Here is a 13,428-nt window from a genome sequence, read left to right on the forward strand (position 1 = left end):
GCCGCCATTGGAGTTGGCGGCCGCCGCTTCCCCGCTCGCTGCGGCCCCAGGCCCGGCCCGCGGGCATGTGAGAGACCGGGCCGGCACCGGCACCGGCAGCGCGACGGCTGAGCCGCGCCACCGCCGCCCGCACCGCCGTCCCCTGAGGAGGCGCCCGGCGGCCCCTTTCCCTCCCCCTCGGCCCCGGCCCCTTCCCCGCCCGGCCGCCGCTTGAGGGGAGAGGAGGCGCCGCCGCCGCCCCTCCGCCAGGCCCCGGAGCTCCGCGCCGTGCCGAGCGGCCCTGCCTCGTCCCCCGGCGCTCTCTGCTGAACCACGGCGGCCCTGTGCATGAATTATGTCTGCCACAAGCGTTGACCCTCAGGTGAGTGAGTGGCGGGGCGGCCCGTGGGCGGGGGGATTCCCGGGCCTGCGGCTGGCAGGCCCCGCGAGGCTTTCTTCTCCCTCTCGGCTGCTTTAGACCTCCATCGTTCTCCTTAACTTCCCCCGTGGGCACAGCACGTTCCCGCCTCCTCCCTGGAGCCGGGGCCATTTCTCAGGAAGACTGGTGCTGAGTTATACGCGGAGCACGCTGCTCCAACCCAGGTCCAAACAAACCTTGAGATGCTGCTGGCGTTTTTTTTTGAGTCTCTTCCCTGTACTCAGAATCTCCGGGATTTGCAGTGACTATGATAATATGAGCGTTTTTCTAAAATTAACTTTTTTATTTCTCTTTTCTTTTTTTTCCTAAATCACGTGCTGTGGCTTCCCAGAGACCGAAAGGACAGGATAATAAAGGTGAGAATCATGCTGAGATCTGGTCGCTTAAATTGTTACTGTAACAGATCAATTACACAGGTAGCTGTAGGTGAGCAGAAATGTATCACTCTTACTCTGTATGGAAAACATCTGGGAATGAGGGAATGTGTGCTTTGTTTCAAAAATAACATCGACTGCCATTCATCCGAGCTTGCCTGCATCCCACTTAATTCTGGTGGATTTGCAGTGGGAACAACTGTGTGTTGGTACTCAGTAATTCTCCTTGTTTAAGATGAAGCATGTTGCTGCATGAAGTCACAAGGATATCCCTGTACAATATATACATATTTACCTACTCTTGCACACTGTGAATGCAGTTGTGTTGCTGCTCTGCTGTTGGCTGAGACATTTACATGAGTCTACAAACCTAATAATATAAAGAACTCTAAATAAAAGGTAGCTAACTTCTGATGAGATAATATGCTTTTTTGTAACTTTCCTGCTTCATTTAGGAGTTAAATTTAATAACAAGTCATCTAAAAATATAGCTTTGTTCTTACTGTGATTGCTAACAAGTGTGTAACTGTTAAGGCTTAGAAAGTAATGATGTTCAACTCATAAATGCATTTTAATAGATCTTAACCTGCCTTGAAGATCTGGCTCCTTCTAGTTGAAGAAACACATTCCCTGTGTTTGTAAACACTCTTTTACCTCTACTCCCCCTGACAGACTTTGCAGAAATATTCTGCTAAATTCCCAAACTTGTTTGCAAAACTTGTTATTTGGTGTTGTGTTTTATTTAGTTCAGCTGTTCTATGAAATAGGTAAATACAGAAACTATCACACTGTGTGTTTGACCTCGGTTTTTTAAATTTAAAGCAAACAGAAAATTATTTGAAGGGACCTAATACCCGTTTTGGGTTTGTATATCATTCAGTAATGGGTTTTGAATGCTTATCAAACATTCTTTTATGCTGAAGCAGGACTTTATGGCAGATATCTTTATTTTACAGATGAGAACGTTGAAACTTAAGTTTTCCTGAAAATGTCAGGATACCAAAGCACTTAGCAGTCATCATTTCATAATTAAATGTAACCTCACCTCATCATATTTTAGCCAGCTTAAGCAGTGAATAACACACTCTGGGAGAACTGTGAGTTGGAGTGTTCTCATTATGGGCCAGAACAATAAATGTTATTTCCCAATCTTTTTTCACAAAATTGTTCTCAATAATTATTTTTTGAGTTAATTCGCGTGAGTTGTTTACTCACTCTCAGCTGTAGAATTTTTAATTACTAATTTTTAAAATTTACTCAACTTTGTTTTGTAAGCAGAAATATAAAGAGAAACCACCTGACGGGGGGGGAAATGTCATCCCTTGGTCTTTTTATGAGTCTTCCTAGTTTGAAGAAGAAATATGGCTTTACCTAAAGTACATAGGGTGGAACTCATCCCTGCAATGCTGCTGCTGGTGTTATAATGTGCTGTAACCCTTTTCTTGTAGTACAAAATGGTTCGTTACATCAGAAGGACACAGTTCATGACAACGATTTTGAACCTTACCTTTCCGGGCAGTCAAATCAGGTTAGTGTATTTTTAACTTAGAGGTTTTTTTTTTCCTTAGGCATGCTGTTGGCATTCCATTCATAGGATTGTGTGGAGGGAGAAAATGCCTTAAATAGAAATGGAAAAAGAAATGACAGCATATTGTGTTACTTGGTGATACAACCAGCATTTGTGTTCCCAAAGCTAATATTATTCTGCATCTCCAGATGGCCACAAGTGAAAATGAAGTTAATGCTCCAAGGAGCTGGAGCTGATTCCTCCTCCCCTTGCAGGTTACTGATGTGGCTGGACTGTGACAAACTGATCTTACGAGTTGCTTGTGGAAGTCTGAAAACTCTGCTTTTGGGCTCTCCTGATTTCTATTATTTATATAATCCTAGAAATTAATGTAGTTGAGATTTGGGTTGGATGCTCTCTAGGTAGTTTGTAGAGTTGTCCCATTTTTTACACTTCAGCAAATGTTGTTCTTTCATGTCCTCTGATATATCTTAAGAATTAAAGATGTGTTACTTAAGAGTAAGGTACTGTAATGTAAACTCTCATTATAATACACATTAAATCAACATCCATGACTAAAATACCATTAGAATAGAAAGTGCACTCTGAAGTAATTTTTCACTTCATGTTCAAATCTCTAGAAGGAGCAAAATGTTTAGAAACTGGAGAAGCAAAAAGTTTTCATTTACAAGTGGGAAACACTGTTTCAGAGAGAAACACTTACCAGAGGTACATAATGGGAAGGCTAAGTTACATTTTAAAAAGGAAATTTATAATTCAGCCTGAAGCTGTCAGATGCCATTGTTAATATTGATGACATCACTGAGCTTGCTTGCAGCATAGACATGTTCTCCAGACTTACAATAATTTAATGGAAAGCTTTCCTTCTTTTGGAGTTAATGTGCTGTGGAAGGTAGAAAAGACTTTGTGGGGAAAAAAAGGAAGTAAAATCTTAATTTTTAATGCAAAATTAATTATAAAAGAAAATGAGGTTTTCACCTCCCTCTGATTTTTTTAAATTGTGCTTCATCACATTTGTATGCAATTTTTAATTACTTTAAACCAAGCTGTGTTTTCTAATGTTAAATATACTGAATGTTCACATAAAAAAGTAGGTCCATCTATTATAATTTAATGCTAGGAAATTCGTCTTTGCTGTCAACAAGCCCAATTATTAGGATTAAATAGAAAAATTGCTACGGCTGTTAGAATTTCCATAATTATAATAAAAGTTTTCTTTATGAAAGTGTAGCTCCATTGACCAATTTATTTATGCTGCAGTGAAAAATTGGCATGGCACAAGAAACAATTGTGTAGGCCCTCTTACAATTTTAAGTGGAAAGTGACAGTAGCATTAATTAGGACTGTTGAGATTTTGTGCTGAAGACAACCATGTTGCTAAACAAAGCCTTATTATCCAGTTATCCAGTCAGATTTATTCAGCCCTTGAAAATTACTGTAAAGTACAAATGACTTAAAAAAAATTTTGAAACCAACTGGATATTTAAAAAAACTTAGGAAATTAAAGCTCCAGCTGACGCAATAATGTATTTGATATCAAAAATCAAATGTAGGTTAGTAAGTGTGTTAATTTCATAATATAAAAATATTAATTAGTCTTTATAATGAGGATGAGCATGTTATAAAATCAAATAAAATATGATTGCCTTCCATCTTTCTTTTGAAAACTGAGCTTGAGTGGTACCTTCTTTTCTTCCCATAAAAGTTCTGGTTTCCAAGGAGCAGTAGTTAATACAGAGATATGAGAGCTTTTCATTGTAAAGCACACTAAAAGTACTTTTAAGAGCAAAGGGAACTGAGTCAAGTAGACCCTTCATATAAAAATTTATACTCAGCAAGAAAAGCATCCTCCTGTAAAGTCATTTAGAACCAAGAGATTATTCCTTTGGAACAGGGAATCACCAGCAAGTAGCATATTTTGGGGGAAAGGAGATTCTTTCCTAAGTAACAGAATGATTGGGATGGGTGATTGTTTTTGTTTGGGGTTTTTTTTTTAATACAAAAGATACAGAAGGGTGCAGAAAGGTCAAGGATAAGTTTATTGAAATAAATGTTCTGATGTTGCAGGAAAGAACTTCTGTCAGGGTTTCTTTTACACACTCTAGCATAAAGCCAGGCAAAATAGATGGAATGTTTGGTAGGAATGGCTGCTGAAACTTTCCTTTAATCTTGTTAGAATCCTTGTGGAGACTTCACAGGCTGTGAGGAGATGACAGCTGCAGGAATTGTCTAAAATCCTTCAGCATAAATATTTCTGAGACAAAACGCTTTTCTGTAGGCTTACTCTTTTTGGTCTTACGTTCTAAATTTGTAGAATGTATGAGCATAAGTATCTCAGAGAACTCCTTATACCTCCTCCCTTTCACCTGCCTTTGTTTTAATTTTTTTCTTAAATTAACACTTTAAAATATTACACACAGCAATGTTAAAGTAAAGTATTTCAGAAGAATGGGTTTTTATACTAAATATTGAGCTTGGGCGACTCAGAAAACTTGGGGTATTTTAGAGAATCATCTGATAGGAAGGTGATTTCTGTACCTCTTGTTAGTGATAGAATTTGTGTGTAAATAAAGGCAGCTTGAACAGTGGCAGAGATCATTTCCTTTGAATCAATAACATTGGATTTAGGCTGTTTAAATCTCAGAAGTGTTTGCAGTACTGTTTAGAAGTCTGAGGCATATTGTGGTATCATTCTGTGTATGAAACATAAGGATATTGAATTACTCTGGCTTTGGGGTATCGTGGAAAAGAGGTCATTGAAAAATGAGCAGCCTACATGATTCTGTATCAGTTGGATATTAGGAGGGCTTCAGCAAGGAGGGGATTTTACTTTGTTTGTTTTTAGAAAGGTGAGAAATAATCTGATTTTTGGAAAAATGACTGAAGTTCTGGTGCAGTTTTGCTAATTTTGCAGATACATTTTTCTTTTCAAGTTTGAAATCTAGCAGTTTGAAAGAAGAGTTGGTCTTCTTAAAATAGCCTTTATGAGTAAGGAAAGGCGAGCTACTGTTTGACTCATTAACAGGAGATGTTGACCTTCCCACCCCCTCTCTGGTAATTACAGTTGGAGTGTCACTTTGGAAGGTCTCCAATATATGTGCTTCAAGTTGATTTAAAAAGGAATAAAACCTACTTTAGAATATCCTGGCTTTGTTCTTTTGCATTGTTGAGTAGAAGAATCATATGGAATTCTTCAAAATCAAGTGCCAGCAAAAGTGTTAGTGAGAGGAAAAGCTTCTCAGCTTGGTCTAAGAAACAGTTGATGGGGAGAAAATTTCTGAGGGTGTCTGCTGGTTTATAAATGTTTGATCTCTTATTTCATGAGTGGGAGAGATGTCCTGTTTGGAAGGACAGTCAGAAACACTCCTGCACAGTTGTAACTTTACTACTGAGAGGGGAAAAGACTTACGCAAAAGGTTGGATAGGGTCTTTCTCCAAGAGTTTGGATGGCCTGTGTCGTGTGCCATCTTGGCATGGACTTGTCTCTGGTGCACCAGTCCCTGTAATTTCAGTTTGTATCTCTTACCTGTGGCAAACTTGGCATGTGTATCAGAAGTAGCCTGTGTGTGTTCTACTGCTTGAGGTGTGGTTTTTTGTCGGAGCCTGTTGGCCCCTCAAAACAACTCCCTAATGAGGATTGTAGTAGTATGTTATGTGTATTGTCATATTAAGGTAATTTATAGTCTAAAGCTTCTTCCATATAGCAGTCTAGAAGTGCTGAATATCCTTGGTTCTGTGAGCTACAAAATACAGTTAGATATGTTCCTTGAAATAATTTGGGGTGTTGGCTACTAAATAACCTTAGTAATGTAAGATTACATGGTTTCAAAATCTCAACTACTAACCTCAGTGTGAGCCCCTAGTCCGGGGGTATTATAAATGCCCAGATACTTCCTTTTAGCCCTGAATCCTTCTTGGAGTATGAACTAAGATCTGTCATTAGAAATTACATTACCTTGTCTCTAGTGTTCTTTTCTATTTGGTGTTGTGCCTATTTATAAATGAAGGGTTTATTTATCTGGTGATTTTTTTTTTTTTCTCTTTAACAGAACAGTAGCTATCCATCAATGACTGATCCTTATCTGTCCAGTTATTATCCACCATCTATTGGGTTCCCCTATTCTCTCAGTGAAGCACCATGGTCTACAGGAGGAGATCCTCCTATCCCTTATCTCACCACCTATGGACAGCTCAGTAATGGGGATCATCATTTTATGCACGATGCCGTTTTTGGACAGCCTGGGGGTCTGGGAAATAATATCTATCAACACCGGTTTAACTTTTTCCCTGAAAATCCTGCCTTCTCAGCTTGGGGAACAAGTGGATCCCAAGGACAGCAGACTCAAAGCTCAGCGTATGGGAGCAGTTACAGCTACCCACCCAGTTCCCTGGGGGGTACCATTGTGGATGGACAAACAGGATTTCATAATGATACATTAAATAAAGCTCCTGGAATGAACAGTATTGAACAGGGAATGGTTGGACTTAAGATTGGTGGAGATGTTACAACTTCTGCGGTGAAAACAGTAGGTTCTGTTGTTAACAGTGCCGGGATGACAGGTGGCCTCTCTGGGAATGGTGGATCTAATGTAAACTTGCCAGTATCTAAACCAACCTCTTGGGCTGCTATTGCCAGCAAGCCTGCAAAACCACAGCCTAAAATGAAAACAAAAACTGGGCCTGTAATTGGAGGAGCTTTGCCTCCTCCCCCTATAAAGCATAATATGGACATAGGTACTTGGGACAATAAGGGTCCTGTGGCAAAAGTTCCTGCCCCCCAACAGATACCTTCTCCTCAGTCTGTTCCACAGCCGCAGCAACCAATTGTGCAGCCTGTTCCAGCTCAGCCTCCTCCATTGACTCAGTCACAGTATCAGACCCCTCAGCAGCCACCCCAAAATCGCTGGGTAGCTCCTCGCAACCGAAATGCAGCTTTTGGCCAAAGTGGAGGAACTGGGAACGACAGCAACTCGGCTGGCAGCACCCAGCCCAACCCCGTTCCGAGCGGCGAGTCTCATCCTGTCCTTGAAAAACTGAAAGCTGCTCACAGCTATAACCCTAAAGATTTCGAATGGAACCTTAAAAATGGACGTGTGTTCATAATCAAGAGCTATTCCGAGGATGATATTCATCGTTCCATTAAATATTCTATTTGGTGTAGTACGGAACACGGCAACAAACGCCTGGACAGTGCTTTTCGCTCCATGAACAGCAAGGGCCCGGTGTACTTGCTGTTCAGTGTCAATGGCAGTGGACACTTCTGTGGAGTAGCAGAGATGAAATCACCTGTGGACTATGGCACCAGTGCAGGTGTCTGGTCTCAGGACAAGTGGAAGGGGAAATTTGATGTCAAGTGGATCTTTGTGAAGGATGTGCCCAACAACCAACTGAGACACATCAGGCTGGAGAACAATGACAACAAACCCGTTACAAACTCCCGTGATACACAGGAGGTGCCCTTAGAAAAAGCAAAACAAGTGCTTAAAATTATTGCTACTTACAAGCACACGACCTCCATCTTTGATGACTTTTCTCATTATGAAAAGCGCCAGGAAGAGGAGGAGGTGGTGCGGAAGGTAAACTTATTAAAAAATTTATTTTATACACAGATATGGGGAAAATGAAATGTGAAGGCTGCTATGGTGGAAAAATGTAAGTAGGAATTCAAAATGTTTTTAATACATCTCAACCGGATGGTTTCTTGTGTGTTTAACAACACAAATCTGATGCGTATTTGTTTGTGAAAGTTTCACAAGTCAATGAGTTTCAAAGCAGAAAGCTAAGCAGTAATACAGGTAAAGGACTTTATGTCCAGTTTATTGGAGTTTGATTTATTTTTTTATCTTAAAATGGTTAGTAGAAAATAGTTTCTGTTTCAGAATTGGGTTCTGCCAGTGATTGTCACTTAAGTTTTTTGCCTTAAATATGAGTTGTTTTAGCACTGTTTGACTGGAACTGGGCTATCAAAATTGATACCTGTATTGGTATTTGAAATTTGTACATCACCTTTAAGAAGAAGAAAACTGATTTTGTTTATTCAGTTTATCTCTCTGGAAAAGAAAGAGTTGCATAATATTGCTGGAATAGTGCTAGAAAGAGTGCATTTATGCTGCTGAAGTCACATGTATTATTTGGATAAATAAAGGTTTTCAGTTCCCAGGTTTAATCTGTCTACTAATTTTTGAAGTTTTGAGTGAAGATGTAGTGAGAGAAGTCTGGGCAGTAACTGTGAGAGTGTAGTAAAAATTTCCACACACACTTTCATGGCTCTAAGTCTTATCACAAGGGATCTCTGTCCCTCTCCATCCCACAACCTGAGTTTCAAGAATGCCTTTCTCTTAATTAGGCAGTCTAGAAGTAATAACCTGACGAAATAATAGGTGTCAGGATGTGTAGTTGCTACTGAAGTAACACTTATATTTGCTTGTTGTTGGTAGTGTTTCCTAGACCTTTTTGTGTAGCATTGCAAATACAGCATTCGTTTGACAGGCTGGTTTAGTTTAGTGTAGCTCACATTTGTTTTAAGATGTTTTTAAAGCAAAGACTTAATGCATGTTCCTGCAGCTTAAATTTTAAAATTGCCGTTTTAAAGTTTTTATGGCCATTTAAAAGTGTAGATAAAATTGCTTTAAACTGTCTTCATAGAATGTACTGTTAAATTATATGAGAAAAGGAGTTCAGTGTCTTTAAAACTTCGTGGCTGAACTTCTCCTGGCCATGATAGATGCGCACAGCTGACCTCAGCACAGCAGAAGGACAGCTTAAAACTGCAAGTTTTTCTTACGTACTCCCTGTGGGGTTCCATGAGGTAAAACCTAAAGGCCTTTGCTTGAACACTTCATTCCTTCAGTAGCTAATTAGCAATTCAATATTTAATGCAACCTGTATCTTGGAGAGGTGTTCCCTTATGTAGGAGAGAATCTTGATAAAGTGAGGTAGCCTGGGTTCCTCTGTCCAGTGTTTGTGGTGTACAGGGGTGTGATTGTTTTGGGTTTTTAATTCTGTCTCCCTGTGTTCTGCTGCCAAGGCTGGAGGGGAGAACTGTGGGTGTTCAAGGAGTGAGAGTACAGGGAAAGTGGTAACAGATCTACCCTTGCACAGATAATTCACTGGCCTGAGGAAGATCCCAATGGTGGCACAAACACCAGAATTCCTGTGCTTTGTAGGATCTCAGAGGGCTGGTGTTATACTGCTGAGCTGATCTCATTTTGGGTTGGTTTAATAAACACAACTAATTCTCACTATCGGCTCAAAAATATTCTTACCAGGTCACTGCTTTATTTATAATAGGATCAGTTTTTCAAAATAATGCATTTTCCTTCCTCATTTAAAATGGGAGGCTCTGGCTTGTATTGCACATTCACAAAATAAACTATGAAGTCTAATTTAATATTTCTTAGATTCCTCTGAACAGCTTAGAAAATGAGACACCAAAGTATCCGGAGGAAGGTAATAGTGCCAGAGAGGTAAAGCAGAGCAGCAGTGAAGGAATGAAAAATAAGATGCTGCTTGTCAGGTTGCACTCTATAAAACTTGTCTGGAAAGTCACTATTTTTCCCCTTCATTGACAAAATGGATTTTAGAACTCCAGCTGATTACTAGAAGAGTTTGTTTTTTTACGGGATATACACACATTTAAAGTTCTTATTGTTAAGAAGTTTGTGCTGTTGAAGTTCAAACCTTCCTGTTAACAAAGTTAATCTTCCTAGGACAGTAATTTTTGAAGAATCTTGCAGTCAGTTAAACTACCCTATGACCTAATTGATGTTTTCAGATAGTTGTTTGTATATGTGGCATCCTAATTGGTTTTCAGATTGCTGGGTTTAATTCATTATACACTTGTTTAGCTTGTAAATTGTTGAAATTTTGTGCTTCCATTTCACTGCTGTTGTGATTACAAGAACAAAATTCTTAAAAAGCTGTACAAGGAGAGCTTGAATGATACAATTTCTTTTATACACAAATATTTAGTAGAGAATAATAATGTAATCTGTGCAGGGCACGCCATTGGCCTTTCAGCTCTTTAGATGGTTCCAGTTTGTTGCTAACCAGCATTTCCATGGCTGCTGTGCAGATCCAGCTCCAGTGTGTGCAGCTGAGTTTAACTGATGTAGGAGCTTCTGTGTCGGTGCCAAATCATCCAGTGAGGCTTTGGCAGGTATAATGCTGGATGAAATTCATTCAAGTGCCAAAGATTCAGCACTGTTGCAGCATTGCTGAAAGAAGGTATCCCTCCAGAACTCAGAGAGGATTTGGTCGTGCTGGGATGTAAGTCCAGCTTCTGATTTGCCACACTGAAATACTTAAGCCCAGTCTGGTGACCTAGAACATGGGAGGGGAGTAATAGAAGGGTATTGGGGTCTGGAATGAAATAGCAAAACAGTGAGTGGCATGAATTCTCACCTGACCCTCACAGCCTTTTTCAGTCAGTTCCAGAGCTGCTACAGTGCCCACAAAGAGCTACTTCTGTCATCAAAGCTCGTGCTCTGAAAACTGTAAAAACGTTGTGACGTGTGAAAGAGCTTCTTTTAAAAGAAAATAGAGTATAATGTGGCATTAGTTGTTAATATTTCCTAAAGCATGCCCTCAGAGTCTTGACGAAGTTGTCTTCCAAAGTTTAAAAGCTTGTAAAGACATGAAACTTGTTGCAGTTCTTGGTACTTCACAGGTGACAGATGAGCTGTCAGCAGCTCGTGCTCCCAGATCTGCACCAAAGCAGATGGTCCCAGTTCCTGTACTGGGCTGCTGTGCTGTCACCTCTGATCCGAGCAGGGCACTCAGCTCTTCCAAGGTCTACACCTTGGTGTTGTGTTGGCAGAGCTGCACAGCCTCAAAGCTCCTGAATCACCAGGATTGCCAGTTCTGCTTTAGGTGATTAAATACTGGAAAGTGTTGGCTGGTGCATGTTGGCGCCTGGGAATACTCATTTTCTCCCAGCACTGTGTGATTCCTTTCAGTGATGAGCTTTCTGTGAACACACTCACAGAACTTTAAAGGATGGAATATTGTCCTTCCTCCAAAGTTCTAGTTAAAAAACATATTTTAAGAGTAGTACTGTGTTCCTGAGATAAAGAAAACATTTATATTTTTGTGTCTGAACATAAATGCTTTGATCCCACTGACTTTAACAAAGTTTAGTAGGAAAGTTGAAGCTACTCTAGCCTGAGATGAAGAGAAAAGAAGTTTGACAGGGATGAGTGTCTCCAAGATGGAAATCTCTGCAAATTTTGTGGAAACCCATTTTCCCTGTGTCTGAAGACCATACAGATTAGTGTCATGAAGGAGAAGTGTGCAGCTGGAGCTTTCCTGTGAGATACCAAGAGTATTCCACTGGAGAAGAGAAACTGAAGGCTCCGGATCTTCAGAACCAGAATGAGCACAGCTTTGTTAGTTGCTTACAAAACTGTTTGTTCTTGCTTGCAGTAGTGCTAAGTAGCAGTAAGGAAGAGAATTTGAGAGTTAGAGCTTCTAAAAAGCTGCCATGCTCAAGAGCACGAAGAATTGCTGCATCAGTTTATGTTGTTTCAGACATTTGTAAAGAGGAAGACTCAGATTAGCCCCCAAGAGAGAAAGCAAAAAGCAAGGTAGGAGGAACTGCTTGGGAACTTGCTCAGTAAAGAGCACTTTTTACTGAATTACAAAGTCTGAGCTGGGTTTCTGAATGCCATGAGCACTTCAGGTGGAGGTCTCAGGTGCTAGCCTGCCTCTGGTTATGTGGGACTAGTCCACATAAATAAATAAAACCTTCCATTTCTAAAGAAAGTGGAATTAGGAAGGTCAGTGGGTGACTACACAGAAAACTACGAATAAATTACGAGGTGGCAGTGGGACAGAATCAGCTCATGAACAAGGTAGGGCAGTAAAGGGGATGTTGGAAAGGGAAGTTGGAAATAGGATGAAACAATTACTTTTTTTGGAAGCCTGAAAATAGAGTTGATATGATTCAGTTCTAGATGCATTCTAACCACCTTTTGTTTGAAATGTCAGGCAGACATAAGCTCCTTTTATCAAGAACAACACCTAATGTTCTGACACTGCCATTAAGAAACAGCTTTCACTGATATTTCATCATAGTCAAGAGTTAAAAGACAGGAAGAATATAGATTTTTATAATAAATTCTACCACTTCACACAACCTGTTTTGTTGATTTGGTAAAACAACTTTGCTATCTCTTACTTGTCTTAAATCATAGATTAAGAATTCATTCTGGACTTCGTTGACTTAATTTTATTATGAAAATTGAAATATTAATATTCTGCCTGGAGGCAGAAATCAATATATTCAGTTTTTAAAAATCTGTTCTGATTTTTATGCTGTGACCAGCTGAAGCAACAAGTGCAGTCTGTTACATTTACAATGGTTGGTATATTTCCAAATAAGCTTTACATCACAGCAGAAACAATTGAGATGAAGTTTATACAGAATGAGTCCACAAAACAGAATCTGAAGGAGTTAGTTCAGGAGTTGGCTCTTGGTGGTGCTTGGGCTCTTGGTGGTGCTTGGGTTCACAGTTTCCTTGCTTGGAATAGGATTTAGTGCCATATTGATGCATTTAAGTACAGAGTCGAGTCTTTCCATGCCAGTTCTGCACTGTAAACAGCAAAAATGGGAAGGCTGAGCCCTTTCCTGTTCAGTGTGCAGTGGTGCCTTAGCTGGAGGATGCACAGGACTGAGGACACAGCAGCCTGGTTTTGTCCTGCTGTTGTTGCAGGTTCTGCACTTGTGGGGCTCCTGAAACAGAGTGAACAAGTGCCCTGTTCTGTTGGGGCATCGCTCAGGGTGTCTGTGGGAGCCCTGTGCTGCTGGGAGAGCTCAGGGTCACTGATGTGAAGCTCACCTGCAGGCAGTCCCCAGGGCTGTATCCTTTGGGTGACTTTTATCTGGTTTCAGTATTTGTGATTAGCAGAAACTCTGGAGAAAGGCTCAAAGACCCTCCCAGCTGCTCAGTTGTTCAGTCCAGCTGTGCTGGGTTTTATCAGACTTATGTAGAAGCACAAAACTCTTCTTCTACCTAGTATTTTTTTCCCTTACCCCCAAATATTTCCCAGTGCTTCCCAGCATAGTTGAACAAAGAAGAAGAATTAAGGACAGCATTTCTCAACAGCTC

General features: G+C 40.4%; 1 protein-coding gene and 1 long non-coding RNA gene across 3 annotated transcripts in view; one reads left to right on the forward strand and one right to left on the reverse strand.

Annotated features, from left to right (window-relative positions):
* The window catches only part of YTHDF1 (YTH N6-methyladenosine RNA binding protein 1), a 15,387-nt gene continuing 1,959 nt past the window's right edge, over positions 1-13,428 (forward strand). Inside the window, exons 1-4 of one of the 2 annotated variants that reach the window (XM_048321525.1) lie at positions 1-361; positions 750-774; positions 2,241-2,320; positions 6,370-8,486. In XM_048321525.1, coding sequence (XP_048177482.1) covers positions 335-361; positions 750-774; positions 2,241-2,320; positions 6,370-7,944 — 1,707 coding nt within the window. In that variant the 5' untranslated portion in view covers positions 1-334 and the 3' untranslated portion in view covers positions 7,945-8,486. Of the gene's footprint in view, positions 362-749; positions 775-2,240; positions 2,321-6,369; positions 8,487-13,428 lie in introns of those variants that run through there. The other variant, XM_048321526.1, reaches the window with a different exon arrangement.
* LOC125334563 overlaps positions 12,340-13,428 on the reverse strand; it is a 21,672-nt gene continuing 20,583 nt past the window's right edge. Inside the window, exon 3 of the long non-coding RNA XR_007207170.1 lies at positions 12,340-12,911. This is a non-coding gene — a long non-coding RNA (uncharacterized LOC125334563). The remainder of the gene's footprint in view (positions 12,912-13,428) is intronic.

This window comes from Corvus hawaiiensis, chromosome 17, assembly GCF_020740725.1.
Source record: "Corvus hawaiiensis isolate bCorHaw1 chromosome 17, bCorHaw1.pri.cur, whole genome shotgun sequence".
NCBI lineage: Eukaryota > Metazoa > Chordata > Aves > Passeriformes > Corvidae > Corvus > Corvus hawaiiensis.